The 25,772-nt window shown below is 41.4% G+C and overlaps 3 protein-coding genes across 5 annotated transcripts in view; 1 reads left to right on the top strand and 2 right to left on the bottom strand.

Moving 5' to 3' along the window:
* The window catches only part of LOC134867195 (uncharacterized protein C13orf42), a 29,202-nt gene that overhangs the window by 643 nt on the left and 2,787 nt on the right, over nucleotides 1-25,772 (top strand). The window contains exons 1-3 of one of the 3 annotated variants that reach the window (XM_063887585.1): nucleotides 338-521; nucleotides 21,534-22,485; nucleotides 24,940-25,765. In XM_063887585.1, the coding sequence (XP_063743655.1) occupies nucleotides 25,352-25,765 (414 nt within the window). In that variant the 5' untranslated portion in view covers nucleotides 338-521; nucleotides 21,534-22,485; nucleotides 24,940-25,351. Of the gene's footprint in view, nucleotides 1-337; nucleotides 522-21,533; nucleotides 22,486-24,538; nucleotides 24,684-24,939; nucleotides 25,766-25,772 lie in introns of those variants that run through there. The other 2 variants (XM_063887587.1, XM_063887588.1) reach the window with 2 other exon arrangements.
* On the bottom strand, nucleotides 4,948-7,044 carry nr0b1 (nuclear receptor subfamily 0, group B, member 1). Its single transcript, XM_063887584.1, has 3 exons — nucleotides 6,997-7,044; nucleotides 5,799-6,681; nucleotides 4,948-5,427 (listed from the first exon to the last, which is right to left on the bottom strand). Exons 2-3 carry the CDS (start codon nucleotides 6,433-6,435, stop codon nucleotides 5,186-5,188), a joined length of 879 nt encoding a protein of 292 aa, XP_063743654.1. The 5' UTR covers nucleotides 6,436-6,681; nucleotides 6,997-7,044; the 3' UTR covers nucleotides 4,948-5,185.
* On the bottom strand, nucleotides 21,342-24,261 carry LOC134867193 (TLR adapter interacting with SLC15A4 on the lysosome). Its single transcript, XM_063887583.1, has 2 exons — nucleotides 23,649-24,261; nucleotides 21,342-22,468 (listed from the first exon to the last, which is right to left on the bottom strand). The coding sequence occupies exon 2, from the start codon at nucleotides 22,464-22,466 to the stop codon at nucleotides 21,504-21,506; it is 963 nt and encodes a 320-aa protein (XP_063743653.1). The 5' UTR covers nucleotides 22,467-22,468; nucleotides 23,649-24,261; the 3' UTR covers nucleotides 21,342-21,503.

Genomic DNA, 25,772 nt, shown 5'->3' with positions numbered 1-25,772 from the left:
TAAAGAAAGGACAGGAGTAAAATCAGCATCTGCAGCACAGACGAAGCTGCATGATTGCAGATATGTAAAAAGGGTGGTTGGTCCCACCTGGGCCAGATTGATCAGATAATGGACAGTAGCTATAATAATGGAGTCTGTCTATAATAAGTTAGGTGGTTGTGGGCTAAGGTTAGAAAGGTGGACTGTACCTTAATTATCCACTGGTTTATTGCACCACCCACTGAGCACGCTAAATGTCACAAATCAAACGCACCCCTTCTGTATGACCCCTGGTTCACTGCTAGGTCTTACTAAATGCAAATGGCGGATCTTCCTGTGATGAGTTCTTGGTTCACTGAGGAACATTTTATATTCAGATGTGGCTGCAAGTGCTTTTTTCAATTAAAAATGTTTGAAAACTTCGAGGAGCACAGTGGAACGGATTGGTATGGTTGAATGAGGATAAACGACCAGAGAAGTTTAACCTGGAGCAGATTGAGGGGGATTTCACTGAGCAAAACTACCTGAATGCTTTCAAACAGGTGAGTGGGCCAACAAAAACTATTAGTGGGTTAACTCTGGCAATGAATTCCGCGTTAGCACGCAATGTAACGGGTTTATTTGTTTGTGTGCTTGGGTGAAAATGGTGCAGTATCTCTTTGCTTTGTTATGTTTCGGCTTCAGTTGCTTGCTGTCCTACATGTCTGTGTTGTCTGCCTTCGTTAAGATTTGTGTCTACTGTTGTTTAAGAAGTGTGTAGTTTGGTTGTTGCACCCGCCGTGGTGTTCACTTTTTAAAACATATTTGTGTGTGTGTTTTTTCTTCTTTCGTTTATGTGTAATTTGACAACTTCTGGGTAATTCTAGTAAGCAATACACTCAGTTGCGGTTCTACATCGAGTAGCCCGGGCGAGATCCCCTCCGAGCTAGTGCCTTTAGGAACGTAATGTTGGTTTGAAAATAAAGGCTCTGTTTTGTAGTATATATGTTTTCATTAAATAAGTATATTCCTCATCATCGTATTATTGGTTTTCCCTTTACCATCCTACTGCTTCATCTTAACTGACCAGTGGCGGCCCGTCCATTTAAGCAGATGAAGATAACACATTTTCATAAAAGCTAAAAACGTCACATGGACGTGTTTCTGTTATATTGAACGATTCATTACTTGCTTGTGAAGTAAACTGTACAAACAGTGGCTCTCACAGGCCAAATTTGGCATTGGGACGATATCTCATTTTTTTGATCGCTCAATCCACCTTTTGAGGCGTTGTCGTTAAGCACCGCTTCACCGCTTTGAATCAGTTGTGCGCGTTCATGTAAAGATGATTGACAGGAGGTCTGACCGATAACAATGTTCATCACCACCAACTCTGCCTCAATATTCTGTGTTTTCTGTGTTAGTGCTTTGCTGTGCTAACGTTTAAAGACAGTACAACATAAACGTCAGATTTCGGAAAAGGCCTTGCTTTCAGCAAACTTCAACGACGTGGTCGACAGGATTGGCTCTAATGAGTAAGACTGAAATTAATACGGAGAAAGTTGGAGGGAGTTGACAGACAAAACAGGGAGTTTCATTGTAGGCTTAGTTTCATTCTTTTTAAGTAGAGCTTGTAAGGGTAACGTCACTGTTAGAAACAAGATACACACTTGCATCTGTAACGTTATAGATCAGATCTACGTTTATTATTTTCTTTCAAAATGCTTTAAAATCCTTGGATGCTAGACATCCGTCATTGGGTTCAGTAGCAAGCTAGCTAGGTAGCTAGCTGGCGTCTGACTAATCTAAAACAGAAAGAAAACGTGCGGCTGAGGTTATTAACTTAAAACTGCTGCAAAATGAGAGCCAAATCGTGTTTTTTGGCTGGAGCAGCGCTTTAAACTACCATAAAGTAGGCAAAGTTATAAGATAATGTTCCAATCAACCGATTTCTTTTCAAACGTGACTTGCTTAGTTGTGTTTTGTTTACTAGTGGTAACGGTTGCTAAGGGAAGAAAAGTGATGCAGGCAGTATGTGTTTCTGCACTTTGAAACTGTTGGGTGTTTGCAGCTAAAAGTGTTAGGATGTTTCACCTCACAGCATTAATATACCTAAATATTACTTGTTTAATTGTAAATAGTTTGTAAATATCTGAATTGAAGGGGGACATTTCTTCTACGTTTTGTAGTATGAGATTTATTTCTGGTGTTTGACTTTTGCTTTGTGGTAGGTCAAGTTTATTCCACTCAAAATAGGTATTCTCCTGTTGTCACTTATTGCTACTTTGGCCTCTCCCGGTCCTTTAGTTTTTGGTTTTTTTTATTCAATAACCCCAGTTGGCAATACATTTAATTCATTTTATTAAATCTTATTTTGTTTGGGTACTGCTGAGGCAGGAGAATTTAATTGGCTACTGTTTATGTTCCCCAAACCCCAGACAGGGACATAGCCTAAGGGAAAATTCCAGTATTTTCCACAGCCATTTGACAATCATCAGTAGGAGCATGGTCATGTAATGCTTGAATGCAGTTTGTGATACCTTCAATCTGTTGAAAGTTAATCTCGTAATTTTTAAGTCTCAATTTGTTTCTCCAAAATTCACCAGAAGTCACCATTTAAGGGTTTAATTTTCAAAAATGTCCTACTGTGGGTCATTTCCCCTGTCCGCAACTTACTTTATTTTAACCACCAGCCGCCACTGTAACTGACCTCCTGTCTATACTACTTGTAGCTATTCAGTCAAACTCCTTTAAATGAAGCATACTTTACTTGACTAAAATAAAGTACCCTGCTCTTTCCATCCCTGAGTAAAGCATATCAGCTGCAGTACAGTATGTGTGTCAGGGTTGGTTTGTGCTTCTGTGTTATTGTTGTCCCTGCAATACCTTGTCATACCACCGGGAGGTGTTTGAGTATCAGTTATCAGTGATGGTCTCACATGAATATCGAGGTGATATCTCATGTTTTTTTGCTTATTGTCTGGAACGACTTCCTCCCCTGTGTCATTTAATTTTGATTGCATTTAGCTTTTTAGAGCCAAATATAAAATCTCACTAGTTGGCACCCCGGAGAAGGCAAAAAAAAAAAGCTCTGCTATGCATATCTGCAGTGTTTTATTAATAATCAGCACAGAAGCAAAGTCTTCCCCCTTTAAGGCACACTTGAAAACCCATACTGCTCTTGTCAACATCGTTTCATTGAGTTTTCGATGAGACTCCAATTTGTTTTGTGAAAAAAATACTTGAAGATCCATTTGCCTTCTTTTTTAATTATATTTTTTGAATGTAAAGACTACAGAACAGCATTATCTATTGAGGTTGCCAAACTTGTGAGTTCATAAAAATGTGAAGCAGGGATGAATGAAAAGATCCTTGACAAGTTTTACTCAATAAGACATGTCACACCCCTCCATTAAACGCAGGAATGTGGCGCATGATACCCTTGATCCCATCAGTCCGTTTCACTAGATATCAAAGAGAGATTTAATAAGGTTCTTGCTTTGCTGAAACTCTTCTGCTTTGTGACTTTTGAACAATGTGCCACCCTGCGCCCTTCACTCTCTGACTCCTCCACTCACACAAACTGTCAGGTTTCATATACTGTAGCTCCTGAAGGCAATGCTCCCTGCTTCAAGGTCTACCCAGGAACAGAAGGTCATTTGATGATCTATTTAATTAAAATAGAAATCTGTTTCTCCTTTGGAAGCAAGACTATCCATGCCTACTTGTTCCCATCTTTGTTTTGATAATGGTATGATTCAAAATGTCTTAATGTGACTCAGAGATGGAACAACTAGTTAATTGAAATAAAGAATAATTATAATTTTGATAATCTTGTTGACATTTTCTGCTTTTTTCTAATCAAACTAAATAATATGGGTTTTGAATTGATGAAGCAATAATAGACGTCACTTTAGACTTTTTTCTCTATTATTTGTCATAGACCAATATATTGCCAATTATCAACATATGAATTGGAAATGAGAATAATTGTTAGCCTGGTTGTTTTTTTTAAGTAACCTTTTTGGGGGAAAAAAAATGTTTCATAAGAGTTGGCCAAAACTAAACTGCAGGGACTGAGCACAGGTACAGGCCATCTGGCCTTTGAACAGTGACTAAGTATGGGACCTGGAAGTGGTATTCAGGTGTCCAGGGACTCAATAAATAATTAGGTCATATTGCTCCGTACTATACTGTTACAGCAGAAAGTCTTTGCACAATTGTTGTACGTCACTTCATCGTCCCGTTAATCCCTGTAGGGTTAATGGAACAGCATACTGTACGATGATGCTATAGGCCTACATTATCCATCTTTGCCTCTATGTGCAGTCTCTAGATTATTTTTCTTGGCCAAATACGATCTTAGCGAGTCTATCCTTTCTCTACTTTCTGCCAAGGGCATTTTAGTCTGTGTCCACATAATTCCTCACTGTAATGGCCGGAGTTGGAGAAACAGTTAGAACATTACCTGAGGCACTTTCACTACACCATTTCTCCACCTATACTCGATGTGTGTTTTCGGATGGGCAGAGATGATGCATGTTCACAGCAGAGCTTCTCCAGGTGGTATTCTGTTGCACTCTTGTGGTCTAACATGGCATTTCACCTGAATTAAGAATTTGCTTTGCCACTGTCAAATTGCACTTACCTATTGTCTGAGGCAATGGAAGAAGTGTGAGTAACCAAATTGTAGCTACGTCTGAAACAACTGTGGACTTCACATTATCATTATCTGCTTTGAAGAGGAGCCGACATGAATCAGGTGTTACTCAGATTTATGACTGGTACAATCATTGCCTACATGCTGCAATATATTATCTCATAACATTCTGTATGAGAATGATTTCAGCTCTTGTCCCAGTGAAAAGTGTGTCAGAAATGATAACGCTGATATCCGATAAAAGAAGAGTTAAAGAAAGTTCAGAGAGTATTTTTTTATTATAATAGAAAAATAGTTTATATAAAAACAAATAAGTTATGAATTCCAGCAGCTGCTTTGTATTTTCCTCATTAACACATCTTGCCACACTTTCTTTCTTTCTCTCATGCACACACACACACACACACACACACACACACACACACACACACACACACACACACACACACACACACACACGGAAATTCAGTCTCTTTTATCCTCTTCATCTGCTTCCTTCACCTCCAAAGAAAGAGCTTTGAAGTCATTCAGTCCATCTGACAGCAGAATCAGCTGAAATCAGTCCACCTACTTCCCGTAGAACATCTCCATCAGCACCTCCTCGATGCTGACGCTGCCAATGACGGGTCTGAAGAAGAGTTGCGCCACCACCGCCGGGCTGATGGCCCTCAGCATGGACAGAGCTATGAGCAGCTTGGCGAACCGCGTCGTGTCCTCGCGGTGAATCAGCCTCACGTGCTCGTTCAGAGCCTGGTGTGCCTCGCGACGCAGAGACTGAATGTAGTGCAGGCAGCGCAGACCTTCCACATCTTGGGGGGGGGAGGAAGACACGAGATGAAAGTGAGAATGAGATAAAGTTCTGTATGTTTTCCAAACATGCGTAAATCAGCAAGATGATGCTATAGGCCTACTAACCCCTGTTTTCCCCAAATCTCCCAAACTAGTAACAACTTGTCTAGATTATTGAAATAAATGATTATATCTCATATTAATGATCCAGATGTTGCAGCTAAATATCGCATTCTTTATTTTTTTTTAAAAGACAAATTAAATTGACAAATAAAAGCAGTAGAGGCTTATCAATATTCGTATGATAAACGCAGTCTTGGGTGAGGTCTAAAGTGTAACTCATCTCATACTACCTGAGTAAAATAACTTTGACACACAGGTGTGAGCCTACCTGGGTTGAACAACACAGCTCCTTTCAGATACGCGTACTCCTTGGTACTGATGTCTACACTCCAGCACTTCTTCAGGAAGGCTTTAATGGCTTCGATATCAACCACAGATACCCCGACCGCCCCCCTGTTCTGTCCGGCCAGCACCTCGCTCTGCCGGTCCGGCACCCCGGTGAGGATGCGCTGCAGCATGCTGGGCTCTACTGTCTCGGACGTCTCAAAGTCCACCCGGTCCTGCGCCAGCCCCAGCACCAGCAGAGGCGCCCAGCCGCTCCGGATCAGCATCAGCTGGTCGTCCTCCGGCAGCTCACGAAAGCAGGGGACGTTTTTCACGAAACGCAGCGTCTTCACGAGAACAGCCGAGGCGGCTTTGCAGGTGACCTGCGGGGAGCGGAGGACGCCTCGGCGCCGGGTGGATCCGCAGGAGCACGCCTGTTGCCGGAGCTCCTGCAGCGAGGCAGGGCCAGCGGTTGAGGAGCTCTTCTGGAGCAAGTGTTGCAATGTTTGTTGTTGGGGTTGGTGTTGATGCTGTCGCTCCTCGGCGGTAGCAAGACTGTCACTCTTCAAAATGCTGTAGAGGATGCTGTTGTTGTTCCGACCGCTGGCTCCCCTACAGCGGCAGCCCTCCAGCGCGGCCATGAGAGCTCTGCATTGGCCGGAGCTCCTCGCGTCCTCTCTTTGAAGCTCCGGAGGTCAGTGACAGAAGTAGCCTGTTTTCGTAGCCCCTGATAGCCCCGAGTGAAGGGCAGCACGTTTATATTAGCTCCTGTCTGTCCCCGCGTTGTGAGAGCTGCTTCAGACTCTGCATATTCCGCCTCCCCAGGCTCAGGCACCTCCTTTCACTCCACCTCCTCCTCTTCCTCTCTAACTCTCTCTCACGCACACCTTAAAACACACGCGTACTTTTTAGGGCTCTCACATATTCAGGATGCATCACAAGAAATTGCAGAAACCTCTTCAAACAATAATCTTAAGCCACTTCCTCGCTCACATTGGAAAAGCTAAGAAAAGTTCAAATAATACAGAAAATATGTGGCTGATTGCACAATGTGCCACACAGCATCAAGAGTTAAAAAAAAAAAAGGAATAAAAAGCAGTTTTCAAAAAGCCTGGGTAATTAAATCAATATTGTTAATATGAGAGAGGAGGGAATAAGGAGACAGAGAAGGAATCAGAGCCCAGTTCTATTCTCAGCATTACCTTGACTCTCTGGCAGTGCTGTTTATCAGGCTGGAGCCGGTAAAAAATATAGGACAGCGACGGATCTGAAGGCTTAATTATTTTAGGGACAATTTATATGATTTTCTATGAGAAAGAAGTAGGAAGAGCTGAGCTGTGAAGGCCAGCCTCCAACCTTGACTCGGACACACTGATATTGATTTAACCGTGAAAACAGGAGCTGGTGAATTATGATGTCATGACTCAATGCTCTCCTTGCCTCTGTCACTGAAGGAGGATGGGGAGGGGGGGGGCGAGAGAGGAGGGTTGGGAGGGGTAGTTTGAAGGAAGGGAGGAGTGGAGGTCAAGTGAATGAGAGACTGAGAAAGACAGGTCGGGATAAGGCAGATGAATTAGAGGTTTATCTTAATTGCTCCTTAGAGGGATCACAGGTTAGGGTTGGCTGCCACCTGAGAGAGGCAGAGGGAGAAAATGGGCTCTGGGGAAATCAGAAGTGATTAGGCAGGAGTAAATCCAGAGAAAAACAAGTTGTCAAAATGAGGAAAAACTGTCTGAGAATAATGCAAAAGTTCTGAGCATTTATTCTAAAGCAGGCCTTCGGGTTGCTTGCACTTCTGGTTTAAAATGATACCGCATATGTCACAGAAGAGTCTTCATAGAAGGTTATCTTTGGTGTAGAGAAAGGACGACATTGAGTGTATGGCCACATTCACGGCATTACATTAAGTAGGAACCTCAGTGTCCCCTTGCATTGAAGGACACGGCTTTGAATGGAGACGGGAAGAAAAACTTTTGCAGTAGTGCTACAACATTGTTCAGAGGCCGAATGCCTTTGTATTGATTTAGCTGAGAGAGAAAACAGATTTTTCACATGTTTATATCAAGGGCACCGCGGGATAAACAGCCTTCACCCAGCCTGTCTTTTCTCCCGCTCAAGGCCCAGCCAGCGCAGGTTATAAAAAATCTTTCTGTCTCAAGGAGAGATTACATTATGTTTTGTAGCAAAAGCACAAAGTTGAATAGACAGCCACAGTGCTCTGTAGCGCTTTGCCTTGCCCTCAGCTCCTTTTTCTTTCTTTCCTGTTTTATTTATTTATTCATCAAATCTGTGCAAGATGTGCTTGTAACAAGTAGTTCTCCACTCCACCATCTTCCCTCAGACAAAACGATTTAATTATATCATGAAATATTGCATTATTTTATTTAACCGCCACTGACCCTCATAGGTGCAACCATGTGGTTCAGACAGTATTTTACATTATGTGTGGATCCAAAATCGTCCAAAGATGTCATATATGCACGGCTATATTTTGGGAATAATGCACACAACATGAAGAATATTTACATTTGATGGATGGCAACCTTTTTTTATTGCTTTATTGTTTTAATGTACCAGCTTTCAAATCAAACGTACAAAGAAAGAAAACTGATGATAAAAAATCTGCATGAGTTCCCACCCTCAAAGGAGCGTCATTTGTCATTGAAATCTACTTTATCTGGTCATCATTAAGATTTCAGTGTGGTTGGATTTGGCGCCTCCCATGGATAAAGGGGCAACAACAATTGCAGATTATAAAGCAAACACTCACCTTGACAGAAATACAACATGATATTAAGACGGGGAGTACAAATTGTGCTGGATTACATGTGCACATCCATCAATGTCTGTCAATCACTTCATTGTAGATATGGAATCAACATCCAGCTTGTGGAACTGCAGATGTGTCATTTTTCAATAAAAAGTCACTGAAGAGAGTTAGTCATTTTAGATTGTCAATTTATTCAACCCCCCCCCCCCCCCTTCTGAAACACCTCCATTGGACTCCTTTGTTCATTTCATCACTATGTAACACTTGTGCTTCTTTTGGAAAGCACTACAACACACTGTACATGATAGGCATAGGGGCGGGACTTCTTTAAGCAGCTGGCCAGCTAACCAATCAGAGCAGACTGGGCTCTGGTTTCAGACAGAGGTTGGAAAGAGGCGCTGCAGCACAGGCAGTATGAGAAAAATAAAGACCTTTTTGAACATAGGAGCGTGGAGACATGACACAGAAGTACAAATATGAGTCTGAAAATGAGCATAATCTATCCTCATTAAAAACACAATGCTCAATTCCCTAGCCCTACTTCGTCCTACCGATCCCACAATGACACACACACAATGACAAAAAGAGTTTCCTTGTCATCTGCACTTCTAAAACTAATTGCTGCGACACACCGACAGCCCAGATCGGGCAGCATCAGTGACGCTGCAGCTTTGTGTCTATACTGCTGAAATCTGGAGCAAGGTCACAACCAAAGAAGCTATCTGCTCTGAGACAAAGGGCATGGGAAAGTGAGAGCAGAGCAGAACAAACTGAGGAAAGGGCCATTAGAAGTATATGTACACAGCACACAGGGCTTTAGGTTTGATTCAGGTTATGTTAGTAGAAACATGGTTCAAGAGGAAAGTACATTGTCTTTGTTTACAGCAGAACAGCCACAAGGCCTTCTCACAACCTCTCAGGAATGACCGGAAACATCTGTAACTCAGGTTTATGCACAACAAACAAACATGGTCAATATAAGCAGATAGTAAAATAAATACACAACATCTTTTCAATAAGTGAGCATTGTTATGTAGAGTGATTTAGTAGCAGTAAGCATTTCCTGAAGGCTGATCACACAAATTAAAGTCTGAGGTTGCCGTGACCCAAGAAGACAGCTCTTTGGCGCATTTAGTGGAGCCGGCCTTGAAACACAAGTGTGGAGAAAAACACACAAGGTTTGTTTTTAATGGGTTTTTTTTACCAAACATTTGGGGCTTAGACACCCACAGATACTCCAATACAGGTCTCAGAAACTTAAGAGGACAACTTTGAATGATTCAAGGCTTTGCATTAAATGGCTCCCCTGGAAAAGTCTTGGTCTGCATTGTTTGTTGATTTGTTGGGCGCTCTTCTGGCGGTTGCTATAGTGACTGCCTCCATTTTCTCTCTGTGGCTGCTCGCATAAAGGGCCGTGTCCTTGTCTCCATAATAGTTACAAATTGAATACTGCACTTTCCAAGGACTCATGTCACCAACTTTGTGTGTGTGTGTGTGTGTGTGTGTGTGTGTGTGTGTGTGTGTGTGTGTGTGTGTGTGTGTGTGTGTGTGTGTGTGTGTGTGTGTGTGTGTGTGTGTGTGTGTGTGTGTGTGTGTGTGTGTGTGTGTGTGTGTGTGTGTGTGTGTGTGTGTGTGTGTGTGTGTGTGTGTGTGTGTGTGTGTGTGTGTGTGTGTGTGTGTGTCAGACAAACTAAAAGACATATTGCAATTGATAACTGACTTAAATGTGAAAAGATGTAGGAAAATATCCATTAAGGTGGATCATCATTTTACTTTTGCACTATGATTAGTCATCGCTTGATTACATATCACCACTGAATCACCCCCACTCATTTAAACTGGAAACATTGAGTCACAGCTGTTAGAACGATTGGAGGAAAGGATAGCGTAAGGAATTGTGGTCATAATAGAAACCATTTCCTCCACGAGCCATTGACCGCTGCCCCATACTGCACAGTTTCATCATTTCGTTGAATAGCATCGTGTTTCTTTTCATATCAACAAACAAATCCCATGTGAGACCACAACAAGTAAACACTTTCAGACTTCTCTATAAAGATGGCTCAGTAAGTATCTTTTATTCAGCTGGGTTACGTTCCTATGTCGCACCGTCCTCCCTACTTTAAACAACTCGTACATCTGTAGATGATAGAGAGATATGAGATATGAGTTTTTTTTTTGTCAGGAAAAAGCACTTATTATGCTCGTTTTTTAGGTTCATGTTTGTAATTTGTGCCTCTCCTGTGACAAAAGCTCTTAGTTTTTCTCTCACTGCCTGTGTTGCAGCACCTCTTTTCAGCCTCTGTCTGAAACCAGAGTCCACTCTGCTCTGACTGGTTAGCTGGCTGGCTCTGTTGTGATTAGTCAACCACTTAGAAATGTCCCACCCCTCAGCATATCATGTACGAGTGCTAGCCAATAAGCGGAAGTGCTACATAGTGATGTCATTATGTTAAGGAAGTAAACAAAGGAATCCAAAGGGGGCGTTTCAGGCGCAGGGTGTCTTGGAAAGAAACTCTAAACTTTTGGATTTAAGTCTTGGTGGACTATTTACATGCACACTACAGTAAAGGGAAAACCCCATACTCACACATTTTTGCCTTTAGCTACTGTTTCTCATTAATTATGCCAGTTAGGCATTTTGTGAGGGAAAACATATCCACTTTACATCCAGTTCCAGTAGGAACCTTATCAACACATTCATGAGTTACATTTCTGAGGAAAGAGTATCTCTCAGCTGTATTAAGAAGACTTGGGAAAGGGAAGTCAATGTGATGGAGTCTGATAAAATACAGAGGACTGCATCTCCTGACTTCATAGTTTCATAAACAGCTGGAATGATTTACTTTTTTATTATTCTAAAGTTATGTTACATGAACTTTTCCTTTACTTGTCTCCAAAGCATGATAGATCTAAATCAAACACTGGTACGTTTTTTGCATTTAGGCCTACTTAACACGGTGATGCGTTCGGTTACTTGTCAGAAACATTGAATAGGAATATAAAGAAGGTGTATCCAGTTAGCATCACATTCAACTCAATGGTCTTGACATGATCTAATTATGGAACTTGATCAAACCCCAGACACTTATCAAGGATGGTGGTTTCCGATAGACAGTATTATATATTTCAGTATTGTATAGTAACCCCGTCAATTAGTAAAAACGGCTCATGGACGTATGGAAACTCTCTTTGAACAAACACAGCTAGGCTCATTGTTTACCTCAGCTGTAAACCTCTCATTGTATGTGTCTAAACCACACACACACACATACGCAGCTAACGCACACTTAGGAAACAACGGTCCACATCTATTTGCCTCTCCTCTTGCAAAAGTGTTCAAGGTTGTTTTATAAACACAAGGTCACACAGCTTACAACAAACTCAACTGCAGATATGCTATCTTTGACCAGATAGACCAGGCATAAACTATTGCCTACTGCTGCTTTGTGCTCCATCATGTGATAAAGCAGGTTGCATTGAGTCATGTTGCATGGTTTTGTTTAGCGTTATGATGCATGGTGGTGATATCCATTTGTGTTTCAACCCTGCAAGAGGGTTTGATAAAAATATCTTGAATTTATCTTAAAATATTCATTTGTTATGGCATTTTAAGTGGGGTTAGTGTTATGCATTCAATCCAGGGTCATGCATTCGTTGTATATCATTATTTAATATAAAATAGCATAAGAATACCCAGCATCCAAGATAAAAAGGACCTTTTTACGTAACTTATGCAGAGTAATCTTAAGGGAAGAGGAAGGGCTAAATTCTTTGCTTGTGATTACAAATAAAACCATTTCTGCACCTAAGTCTCAGATGACAATGAATTTTGCTAAATGTACAATTTGGTTGTTTGTGACGCCAATAACCGACATTTTAAAAAAAGTAAAGCAAATAATATCAAATAGGAAAAACATCCAAATAGGCTGCATTGGTAATTTAAAGTGTATCAAGGTAGTGTTCAACTAAGACCCTAGTTATGAGTGGTTTAAAGGAGTGATGAGGCACAGTGACATGGATCTGGGGCATGATGCCCCTCCAACTGCAGCCTCAGGTCCCCCCCTCCTCAGCATGGGAGTGTTGAGTTCAGCCAGACCGCTTGGCAACCAGCTGCCAATAAGAACCACCTGCATGTTGGTGTATTTATTGCGGTGTCATATCCAGCTTGATAGTGCAAGACTTTAGACGTGTTACATTAACACCTATTAGAGAAAGTAATCCAGCGAATCGAATGTATTCATGAAACCTCAACGGGGAAATGTATTGTTTGTAGTACCACAGATGACTGAGATCAAGTAGCTGCTCTCTGGATTGCTTGTCTTACTCTGTAGCTGGTTGTCTGAATGCTGGTCCAGTTACTGAGCTGAAGTTAGTTTAAGGTCCGATGTTTGACAGACATTCATATCCAGCAGTCTGAAGAAAGTGAGCTCACATCAGACTCCTTCCTCTTCACCTGGGTATACGATCAATGAATTACTGTTTTTCAATACCTCCCTGCTAACTGACCCAAATGATTGAAAACGATGTTGCCTTAAGGGGCACATCATTTGATTACTGATGTGTCCTAAATTGACTTTCAATAGCTCCTATGTCATGTGACTCCAAATCCATACCAAATATTATAACTGCACTGGAAAAATAAGATTTCAATGTATTTTTCTATTTTTTATGAATATTTGGAATGAAAATATGGCAGATTTCTGTTGAAAAAATCTAATTTCTCTTAATAAATTCAATGTAATGTGACCTAAAGACAGTGGATAAGCAGGAGACATTTTTTTTGTTGGATTTAAACATTTTGAGTTGTTGATCTAAACATTTTAATACGAAAACAAACTGTATTTTAAAAATGTTACTTTCTTGGATTGTTTTGTGTTACGTTGGACATAATGACACACTTCTTCTTTTGTATTTTAGTCAACCTTCTTTTTATATATATTTTGTACAACAATCCAGCAGTTTACCACTAGAAAAGCTTCATTGTGTACTGATTTAAAAACATAATCTTAACATCTTCGATATGGTAAAGAAATCTGCCAAAAAAGACACTCTGATTTTATTGATTGAAAATAAGAATGATTTAGAAAAAATATAGTTCTTCCAAATATCATGAATTGTCTCAAAATAATTGCCACTAGTTCGTTTTTTGATTGTTAAGCTCTCATAAAAACCAAGATACGTGCAAAAAAGTTGAGATTAAAAGCCTTACTGTCTGAAACCCATACACACAAATACAGAGAATCCCACCACAACAAACGGAGGGAGTGTGCGGGAGGCAGAGGCGGGACACTGCAGTTGTAATGTCCTTGTTGTGGATAAATTGTGTGTTGAACATATGCCACCGGGACGTGAGCTAATTAGCCAAGGTTGAGTGGGACCCTGGGGGTTGAAGGAGGGGAGGGGGGTTAACATGTAGGGAGGGAGGGAGGGAGGAGGAGAGCGAGAGGCTGCCAAGGTCAAACACATGAGTGTACACATGCTACTGAATCCATACGACACAACAGTGGCACTCATACGCTCTCCCATACTTAAAACCAGCTTCAACTTGGCCTAACATACCTTCATTCCCATTATCCCGCTCGGCCCGTCACAAAGGATTTACCGGTAGCTTCATAAAAATGCATTTAGAGACAGCTGCAATTAAAATGCAGATTTCCCACCTGACTATACATACCCCATCTACCTGCCATCGTCCTTTCTCTCTCCCCCTGCTTGTCCTTGCCAATCTATTCATCTTATCTAAATATATGTCCCACTATGAAATAATGTTGCTTTTTCATATGTATAGCCATTACTGAGCCCCCACATGTGAGATACGTGTGCATCAGTGTGTGTGAGTGGAAAGGCTATGGAGTGAAATATGAACTCGGAGCAATAATTTATGTCCCTCCTGTCTCATTCTTTAGTCGTCTCACAGTGACTACAGTTTGAATATTTTTCCCTTACAGCATATCGAGGTTAGGGTCATGTTTGCATAAGGGGGTAAATTATGACACTAATAACAATGTTGGCGTGCCAGCGAGAGCCGTGGGAGGAGGTGAGGAAGTGGGGGTGAGTGGAAAACAAGGGAAGGGCTCTCATAAGGGGAAGACCAAGGTGAGAGAAAAGACACTGGCGGGTGAAATACTTGGAATAGGAAAAAGAGGAAATAAAGAAGTTTGAATGGTCTTTTGCCTCTCAGGGATGAAATGCAGTGAGGTGACATTTTCATTAATGTCATTTTCATTACCATCTCGAAAAATTCTCATTAAATTTGTCAGTGAGGTGTCCTTCGTTTGAGACTTGCGCAGCTTGAGGAACAACAAACACATTTCAGACTTCTGTAAGTGATTCGTAGACAGGCAGTGAGTCATGCTGTCTGACTTTACTTTGCTTTTGTAATACTTGTGATTAAAGACCCGTAAGGCCTTGAAAATGCAGTGCTTTTTATATTTCAACATGTCAACCTGAAAGCATTGAATTTTTTCCTTTTTGAAGTTGAAGCTGTGAACTCTACAAACCATGGTGAAAAATGTCTCTTCCATTGCAACTTTATACAGCGGTCCATGTCAGAGGGCTATCACGTCTTTTCTCTTAGTGCTCCGCCTCTTCTGTTCTAATGTCTATAGCTTACAGTTTCTTGCAGATGAAGATTGTACATGAAACCTGATGCATTGCTAAAGATGAAATCAGTCCAAAAGCGATGATAGTATTTGAGGTTGACCCCCCCTTCATACGTTGATGCATCAATGATTTAAGACAATGTCCTTTACGTTTTAAGGCAGAACTTGCACGTATTGTTGTTCCAGTGTTGTGACCTTTAAATAAATGATCTGAATACTTCTTTGAAAAACTACCCACAACACTTTGATTTGACATGTTTGTGAATAATAACACTGAAGAACAGTACGTACTCCAACTCTGCATGGTTGAGGTCAAAAGTTAAGGCTTGTAATATATGTTTTTTTAATAATGTCAATAAATTCAACGAAAATAATCGTTTAGGATTCAAGGATCATTTATTGTCATTCTGCGACACAGGGTTTCACAACAAAACGCAGTTTGAGCTAAAAACATTATATATATATCTATCTATCAGGGGTGTCCAAACTTTTTTCACTGAGGGCCACATACAGAAAAATATACGGAGAGCTGGGCCACTTATAGAGGTGGATATTGTCTCAAAAGTTAAGTCGTACAATAACCTGGCCCCATCCTACCTGACTGACCTCCTCCACAGACAACAATCCAGCTCGCTCCCTCTGCTCTGCTGCTGCCAACCACCCCACCCCAATCCGGACCAACCTCAGGTTCTGGTGCGACGGAGCCTTCTCTGTTGATGCTCCCACCCTATGGAATTCACTACCCCAACCCCTCAGGGACTCTTCCTCCCTCACCGCATTCAAAAAATCCTTCAAAACCTACTTCTTCGACACCTCGTTCGTTTTGTTTTTTTGTTACTCTTTCAAATCGTCTTTGAGTTTCTGTAAAAGCGCTATATAAGTTTCATTTATTATTATTATGTGCGTCATAATGAAGGAATACCTAGATGTGGCTGTTTTTCCAAACACCTGTTAGTTGCAATATTTCCTTTCTGGTTTAGTTCTTCACACAGGATTTGGTGTGACACACTTACAGTACAACACCAGCAGAGCTTCTCTCTTTTTGTCCAACAAGAATTCTCCACAATTAGCAACCTTTTATTATCCAGCGCAGTGCCTCGTTGAGCTGATTCAGTAGTAACCTTGCCAGCCTGCCATCATAATTGGCGGAAAATCCACAACCAGGGGATGTATCTGACATTTCTAGCCTTGCTGTTCAACCTCAGCTGCATTTTCAATGCGCATACAGATTTATTTTATTCTCTTGCTTTTCATAATGAGCATCGGTGTACTTCTGTGCAACAATAACAAGTTTGCACCTATGACAACATTTCATACTTCTCCCGTTTAAATCCAATCCTTGGTTCTTTTATTACAAGAAGGTTTTTCTTGCAATTACGCATCCTTCTTTCTTCACTTTCAAGTTCATCTTTTGACCTTGCTGAACTAGATACATTGGTTTGGTACATCATTCTGCCTCCTCTTCACAATTAGTTTGTACCTGTGTAATTCTTCTCTTTTCAGGGTGTTGCTTTCTATACATGTTTGCTTTCGCCAAGGCTAACGCCAGCGCTAAATGCCAGATGAACTTGCTGTATTTCCAGTTTACGAGAGACACTTTGTGGCTGAGCGACCTCTGCAGCAATTATGTTCAAAGGTCTTATAATATGCGTCTTTACCACTTATTTTATTCTGATCAATTGAATGAGTCTGGTCCCGAAAGAAACATCATACATTGCAAGGAACATTGAAGTGGTCGCAAAAAATGTCTCTACAGAAACAAGTTAGGAGTTTGAAACTTATCAAACCTGAGTTCATTTGGTACCAGTTAGGTGTGATAAATAACTTGATACAGGCCTTGGGTGAGACGTTTTTTTTAAAAAAGCCTTATGTTTTGTATCACTTTATGTTGCGCCTGCAGGTTCAATATTTCTGCATAAATGTGAACTAACTCAAACTAACTTACACTTATATAATGCATAGAGGATAGGAAAAGCTTATAGTTCACTTTGAGTTGTCTTGCCAAGAGTATCTGTGTACTCAAAATGAGATTGTGTGGCATTTTTTCATACATTATGTTATACAGCTTGCTGATCTTCCCTTGTGTATAAGGGAGTATTTTCCAACTTGCATTGTAGTGCACATGTACACTGAACATGGGATTGAAAAGGCCCAGCATTCAATGATTACATACTGCACATTTTCACATTTTATTGAAGTTCCATTGACCTTGGGCTCTTCATGGAGGTATAGAGAAAAACAATAGTTTTAAGTTTTCCTAGCTCCTACATGAGGTAGTGAAGTGCAGGCTTTTGATCATTTTAAATATTGTGCGCTGGAGCTTGAAGCATCTGAACTTCGAGGCCTTTGGATGTTCAGTTCAGATCTTTGTCGTTGCACAAGATTCTTTTTTTTACAGCACAACAAAATAAACCCCAATTCAAAAGTTAAAGTATTGGTAAATGCAATAAAAGCTTCATGTGATAAGAAGACATATAATTGGAATTGGTATCCTTTGGTGGAGGTTGGATAAAGGAAGGCATGACAGAAAATAACGAGATCCCGAATACAAGCGGCCAAAATTAGTTTCTGGTGGCTGGGATATCCCTTAGGGAAAAGAGGAGAGGTTCAGTCATCCAGGAGGGACTCGGAGTAGAGCCGCTGCTCTTCGTGTAGAAAGGAGCCGGTTGGGGTGGTTTGGGCACCTGGTTAGGATACCACTTGGTTGGGAGGAGACTGAGGGACAGACCCAGGACCAGGCGGAGGGATTCTATCTCCACGCTGGCCTGGGAGTGCCTTGGAATCCCTCAGGTGGAGCTGGTTGATGTGGCCGGGGAAAGGACAGCTTGGACCCGTTGCTTTTAATATTCAGAACACTGAATGTCTTGCTGTGGGAAGGACGGTCCATTTTGCAATGATGGATTTAGCTTTCTTATGACTTTCCATCCAAAATCGTCTGACAAGGATGCTGTTGCTTACAACTAACTTTACTGACGTCAATGAAAATGTTGCCAAGATGATTCCGAACTGGATCTAAAATAAGTCTGTTAGACATTTAATCCATAATGCTCCACAAAAAGTCCAAATGTGGGTGTGAAGATTTGCATTCATTCATAAAGGGCTTGTAACGAAGGCATTTGTTGCATAATGATTTATGCAATCGGGACTGAGACAGATAAAAACAAAAGACAATAATAATAGATAAAAGAACGAGTATGTCACGCCAGAAAATGGGGTCAGGCTGATAATAACCACAATCTATGTGTCATTAGATAAAAGACCATGAGAAAGTATTAGCATAGTTTGGGGGGAAAATGTAAAACCCAGCATATGTGGCCACATGACCCTGTCCGTAGTACAGAAGAATAAACATATGGGTGCATAAAAATGTGTTTTTCCATCCAGTTGCCAGTCACATACAGGCACTGTGTACTGTGATATTTAGTCATGCATTACCACATTATGTTCCCCAGCTTTTAGAGAGCCAGATCCTGCTGCCCTGCTGTCTCTCAAGGTCTTCCTCTGTCTGCTCGCGCTCTGCCAAGGTCGCGTTCGCCGCTGCAGGCTCGCTGCAACCTTGAGCGGCTAACTGACCGGGAAATGTGTGTTCTCCCGTTCCACCACCTACGTGTCCCGGTGTCAATCAGCCAGATACAGAGCAGGGGCTGTCATTAAATGTTCCCGCAAGCTGCCACTTAGACATTAGGTCACTCCGCTGGATGTAATGTTAAAAGAAGAAAAAAACCCCACATTCGCTCAAGGCCGTGGAAGAAATTAGGAGAAAGAGCACAGCTTCTGGACTTAATTGAATTAACCGTCTCCACACACAAACTGTAGTCTGAAATGTTTCCACATGTGTGGCATTAGCATGTGTTTGAATGAGTGACTTACAGCAGCTTTACTTGCAATGGGCTAACTTATGTATTTGTTTAAATGTCCTTTGTGGAAATGTATGTGTACATGTCCCGGACTAGAACAGAGCTCAAAGCATTTCCACTATCTATAAGCCTCGAAAAAACAGTGATAGAACTTTTTAAATCACAAAGGAGGAAAATATAAGTAAACAGTATACCACTGTTCCAATTAACAAGGCTACATACTAAAAGCTTTTTAAATGAAGGTAAGCCACAGAGTGCTACAGAGCATTAAAGCCACAATGGTGAGAGTGTATCTGGGACCTTGGTTTTGATATGAAATCTAGCGACCTTGCCTTTACCGCCCTCCATGTTAAAAGCTCTTTGTGACAAGGAAATTACTTTATGAACCTCTGAAAGACGCTCCAACACTTCAACCTCCCCTTTTAGTTTCATTGCTAGACCATGAGAGAAGTCTGGGGTGTTTTTTCTTTTTCCATTTTTTTTTAAATTGCTGCAGTTCTTTTTATCCGTTTCCGACTCTGCTCGCATTTCATGGCTTTCACCTTTATCCTTTGACCTTAGTTTCACTTTTTCTCAAAGAGGAAAAACATTTAAAAACAACAAATAAAAAATGTCTTTGCCCTTCTATTTATGTGTATTGCACCTAAATAAGAAAAACCCAGTGGGAGATTTGTTAAGCTTTTGACAAGGAAAGGTAAATTATTTGTGTAATTTGGTGAATCTCAGGGTTTGTGAATAAATATTTGCAGCTTGTGTGTGTAGGAAACGGCAGTGTGTAACTTTACCTTCATCCCTGTAAACAATTCATAACCTCTGCTGGAATAAGAAGTCTGTTTTTCATTTTTCCAGGGTCTGTGGAAATCAGTTTGTTTGAATACGGTCACAATGCCGAGCTTGGCATCAGGTGAATCATATTTATAAGCGAGCGTGTTTTTGTTTAGGTCTGTAAGGATTCGGTTCCTCTAACATGTACCTGGAATGTTCAATCCGGATAGAAGCAGAAATACCAAACATGTGTCTCCGCGGCCTTGAGACTTCACAGGGCTCTGACTGCGGCTCGGTAAACACAGTTTCCTCCTGTGGCTCTCTGTTTGGACAGGAAACAAGGAAGCTGATCAAACGCTGCCTCAGAAGGCCATGGTTGCACAGAGCTGGAATAGAGTTGCAGGTCTTTCAAAGCACTTTTGAATACGTGGAAACATGAAAAATAACATTGTCACTGCATCGCTTTGCAGCCCTGCCGAGCTCCTCATTTGTGTCGTGGCAATATTTTCCTCCAACATAAATCATGTGGGGAAGATAACCTTATCTCAACCAATATCAGACAAAGTGTTAAATTCGCCTGCGTGCTTCAGATTTACAAGCAACCTGATGACATCATGGATTAGCAGATGATAGGAAGCATTATCTAGATGGATGGATGTCGGTGGGTGGGTGAGGGAGGGCGAGAGACAATGAAGGAATATAATAGGAGGAGAAGGTGTGTGTCAAAGTCATTGGGGTTAATAAGTAAAGTGATAATGCTTCCCCCTTGTGCCCGTTTAATAAACTGCAGACTCATTAATGACATTTCATCATTGGCAGCAGAGCATGGGAATAACCATAAATGACCGACATGTGTGTACATCTTTAGGCACAACTATATATGTAGTCATGAGCAAAATGGTAGCATTTTATACTATATGATTGTGCACAGTAAAAGTGGATTGCTCTGAGATTTTTATTTGTACTTCCCAGCTTCTGATCAACAGAGATGTCAGTCCTCTGGTAGGCAGTGAAGAGCCACCCAAAATATGTTCAAGGTGGTATATAAAGACTTCAACCACGTTGAAAGTCCAGATCCATTTTTACCTTAGGTTCAGCCTGCTGCTTATCTGAAGAGCTACATTTGTGGGTATCTGCTCGGGAGGTTTTCAAGTTTCCATGTCACATTTGTTCATATTCTGTGCAGCCTTCTAGTGTCAGTCTCTGCGCATACATTATTACTCACAGAGAAGGTCAAACATCCAGGTGAAGTGACAAAAAGCTAAATACCTTTTTAAGTGGAGTGCATCTTTACCTTCCAGCATGAGTTTATTTGATTTAAATAAAAGAGAATGGAGAAAAACCTGTTGATTTTCAAACGTATAAATCAAGTTTCCTAAAGGACTGGAGACCATGTTCTTCTTCACATGTCCCTAAACATAAGGAGGCGTTTATGTCAAATTAATAAAATGATAATCTGACATACAAGGTGTTAATCGCTATGCAAAGACCGAGCAAGCAACACCAGGAATATGAACATGCTGCTGTTAGTTAAATATAAAAGGGATCAGTTTCAGTTTTGAGTTCCTGTCTTTATTGTCCTTTAGAAAGGGAAAACTGTACCCACCCAATAAACAACTAGAAATATGACACATAATATTTTCAGAACATTGACACGTCAATTATAAGTTTCGTCTTTATTTTGGGGATCAAACTATATTGAAAGGGATAATTCACACTGGGGTTTCTCCTCTTTGTCCTAGCTGCTCCCTGGATGCTTCATTGGAAATCTGCAGGAAGGGGGTGCTGATCTCACTGGACTGCATGTCTCCGGCCACCCGCAGCAGGCAGCTGAGGACCATGTCTTTGGCCAGGCCGGCCTCCAGGTTCCCTTCCCGGCTCAGCTGCAGAGTGATCTGGTCGAGGCTGGTCAGGACGAGCTCTGAGCCCAGCAGAGGTATAGGGCCCGGGTCTGAATCCGAACCAGGAGCCCCTTCCCTGGCCATGTTCTCCATCATGTATTGCTGGTACAAATCCAACAGCTTCTGCTCCAGGTAGTGATTTAGCAGAGAGTTGGAGAACGGACCTTCATGGTCCTGGAACAAAAAGCTCCGATCTCGGGCACTGCCCAGTCTCCAGCGATTTGAGCCCCCTCTCAGTGGATGCAGGAGCCCACCCTGAGATGCATGTCCTGGAGGAGAGTCCTCCACAGCTGAGGGGACATCACAGGAGTGGAGGAAAGGGCCCACAGCCTTCGCTTTAGGACAGACTCGGATCTCACCATCATTGGTGGAGAGAGGCAGCACCTGGTCACCTCCAATATGGAGGTCACTGTAATTTTGGCAAATGCTCTGACAGAAGGAAGGGACCAAGAAAGGAGCGTCACCCAGTGAGCGAGCCTGAGCCGGGATCTCTATCTCCGGCGAGATCTGTCTGCATGGCCGGGCTCTGAGGACGTCAAAGGACTGCAGCGGGGAAATGTACAACGCCATCGGATCACTCGTGTTGTCCAAACAACCCGTCAGCTCGGGGGAATTGTGACGAAGGAGTGGAGTGTGTGTGATGGAGCCTGGCACCAGGGTCGCAGCTGCTCTCGGCTGCCCGTAAACACTCTTGGGAGCTTTCTGAGGAGGGAGAGGATCCAACTCCTCCAGCTCGCCATAGGTCATCCTCAGCAATCTGCCCTCACAAAGCATGGCTGCAAAAAATCACATGGTCAGAATGAGAGTTAATATCACGCTAGATGTCATAGTTTGATAACATTACACACTGCATGTCAGTGTGCCGTGTGTAATGTTTGATGAGATGCATCTTCCAGGATACTGTAGAATAATGTACTGTTATTTATATTTATATTGGGGCTAAGTAATATGGCTAAAATCTTCTTCCTAATATATGCTATTTATCTTTTGCTAATGACGTACATCAATATAACAAGTGTTCTGGTAGTTTATATGGATAGTGCATGAATAATTAGGAATAACTCCGATTTAAGATATCTTACAAACCAGTGCATTAGAATAACAAATGGTAAATCCTACTCTTGCTAACTCATTTGAAAGGCTGTCGAATGAATCCAAACTTTATTCAAGACACAAAATGGACTAGAATAATATTCACAATGCATGAAGCAATCATTTTTGTATGTTTTAAAATACATTTCTAAAAGAAGTCTTGTGTAGCTGCAGAGATATCCTGTCCTACATCCAGATACCGATCTGTTTGGCACGGATCGTTTTTAAAACAAAATAATCATTTAAATATTTGTTTGCAACGGTGATGCCAAAAAAGTATCCCTTCTATATTGTAAGGGCAACATTAGTCAACATGATCCCAATTTGTTTTATTCCAAATAGTGCAGACTTAATCCTATCTCAATTATTAACTTGTAAAATCAAATAAACTGCAATCTCCAGGAAATGATATTCCCTTAAAATATTTCAGACAGTATTACCTTGTAATTGTCAGTGTGTATCAATATACTATGATCCTTTAGCCTCTTTCAATATTGTATTGTGTTAAATCATATATCATTGCCCAGCCCATACGGAAACATGTGGACTAATGTCATCTGTCAAAGAATAAACAGACTCAGCTTGTACAGTATGCTATACAAATACATAAAACTCACATAAAACTGATTACGTTTACAGTAAAGCTCAGTCAAAAACCAGACAATTGATGACTTTATGAAATGAAATGAAAAATGTATTTTGTCTGAGTCTGACATATTCCATTTCAGTTCTGTGGCGGACGTTAGGTAACATATTGATTTCCCAAATAGAAAAAGATGACCGTCCAAAAGAGGATTTTATGGTCGGCTAATAATCATAAAGATAAATCATATTCCTCTCAAATAAAATAAAACGTCTTCCTACCTTGGAGCAGAATCACAGTCTCTGGGTCAGCCAAGTGTTGTTCCTCAGTCACAAAGAGCTTCTTAGAAACATTGCATTTTTATACCGTACACCTTACCAAATGTGTAGGGGGTATCTATGAATACGGGTGTGTTCATGTGCGAGGGTTGGTTTGAAACCACCCTAAGAGGAAGTGGGAATGCTAGATGATTTTCTTTCTTCCCATTTCTGCACATTTATTGTTGCAGCTGGCTAAATCATAAATATACTCTCTCTCATCCTTTTGCTACCTGATATCAGGCTGATCATATCCGGCTGTAGTGCATACTCTTTTAAATGATATCTATTTAACTTCTAACATTAAATATGAATCAACATTTGCATTAGTTCGTCCTGTTGCTAAATGCAATGAAATGGCAGATGTTTTATTCTACGCTGTAAATGGAAACCACAGAAGTTTTGTTTCTGCATAAAAAAGAAACAGGTGTGCGATTGAGGTAAACCATAAGAGAATGTTATATTTAATATGATCAAAATGATCAGGAAACTGAAAGGGTCGACAGTTGCTGCTTCCTGTTTTCGTTTTCTGATAAGTCCCACCACAAATTCTGAGTTATCTCCGTTTAGCTTTTATGTTGAATAATGACAGTTTGGAGCTCCTAGCTTTACTCCTCCTGTTAACTGTGTCAGCAGACAAAAGCAGAAATAGGACTTCACGCTTTGTTACGTAACCACAACTCGTCATTTCCTCCTTGAAACCGTTCCTACTCTTCAGCTAAGCAAATGCTGTGGCATTTTACCAGTGTTTTTTCCCTCCTTGACTTGAGCTCCTCCTTTTTTGTTTGAATCGTATCTCCTTCACAGCTGAGGTCTAAATCAGTTATCTGGTGAAGTAATGGAAACTTTTCAGCTTTATGTATTTATGTGCCGGGATTTTTCCAAAGTGTCTGCATGTACGACTCGCTTCAGTTCTATTCAGGCGTCCTCTGCTCGCAGCAGGGAAGACATCAATAGAGGCACATGAAACACGAGAGAGCATGCTTTATTATTAATCAGGTGAGGAAACCTAGACATAAGTCAACATCATATAACTTCTGGTGTTTGTAACAATATCCAGGCGGTTCATATAACTAAATGTATTATTTTGGGATTTTTATTTAATGCTTATTTCATCTTTCTTTTAGACACAAGCACTTTAGCAGCTTCACCTCTCAGCATCTCCTATTTTCTTTCTCACTTTTTATTTCAAACCCAGGAATTTGAATAGTTTAGCACACCTGAATCTTCTTTTATGCTCTTTTGTTTGAAACAGGGTTTATTAAGAGATGCATTCCCGGCCTCAAGAGGTGCAACTACAGTTGTTGTTATTTTGCCCACTAAGTCCCGTATGATTCAGGATATCTGCAACAGGCCGGCCGCGCAGTAGTAATGGCTGCACAAAGTGTAGGGTTACCAACCTGTTGTCAAAGCGATGTCGCTGAGCAACACCCGAAAACATTAAACACTTGCAGAAACTCTGACCTGCTTCTGTGTCACCAGAGAGCAACCATTTGGCATTTTCAGCACCCTGGACAGCAACAGTGAAGAGCTCCAGTTTACTGTTTATTTTTGTTTGCTCTCAGACATATTGTCTGGCTTTAAGGGGATGCATATGGATAGATGCTTCACAAAGACTGAGGAACCTAAGGACATGTCTGCAACCCTGAAAGACTTTGTTTAGAGGGATGTTCAGGAAGATTAACAATGTGTTTCGTCCCAACCAGCAAGGACCCAGAGGGCGGGATGGGGGTGGCGGTGGGTTTCGCTCGGAGCAGGACTACCACAGCGCCTGCACCGTCAGGCTTGTCCGCAGCACCTCCATGCTGGTGGTGGGAGAGAAAACTCAAGTGGTGAGCTCCACTTTGAAACGCAGCAAAAGCACAGTGAGCATCGAGTCGACCTTGTACTATTATCAGAGACAAGAGGACAGGATTTGGCTCTACTCTCAGAATCAGAACTGCCTGGAGTACCTGGAAGCACTTGTGGCTTTGAGACGGCAGTACACAAAGAGTGTGAGTGACTTCAAAAGTAATGACTCCAAGGCCACGCTGCCCTCCAAGAAGAAGCCAGCACCTCCTCCGCCTACAAAGGAACGAGCAGTAAGCT

This window comes from Eleginops maclovinus, chromosome 7 (assembly GCF_036324505.1).
Source record: "Eleginops maclovinus isolate JMC-PN-2008 ecotype Puerto Natales chromosome 7, JC_Emac_rtc_rv5, whole genome shotgun sequence".
NCBI lineage: Eukaryota > Metazoa > Chordata > Actinopteri > Perciformes > Eleginopidae > Eleginops > Eleginops maclovinus.
Note: the sequence above shows the minus strand (reverse complement) of the source record. Positions and strands in the feature narration are given on the sequence as shown.

Coding starts and splice junctions, on each gene's coding strand:
- LOC134867193 (XM_063887583.1), bottom strand. CDS start 22,466: ATGCTTTGTGAGGGCAGATTGCTGAGGATGACCTATGGCGAGCTGGAG.
- nr0b1 (XM_063887584.1), bottom strand. CDS start 6,435: ATGGCCGCGCTGGAGGGCTGCCGCTGTAGGGGAGCCAGCGGTCGGAAC. Junction 5,428..5,798: donor AGCTGTGTTGTTCAACCCAG/GTAGGCTCACAC, acceptor CCCCCCCCCAAG/ATGTGGAAGGTCTGCGCTGC.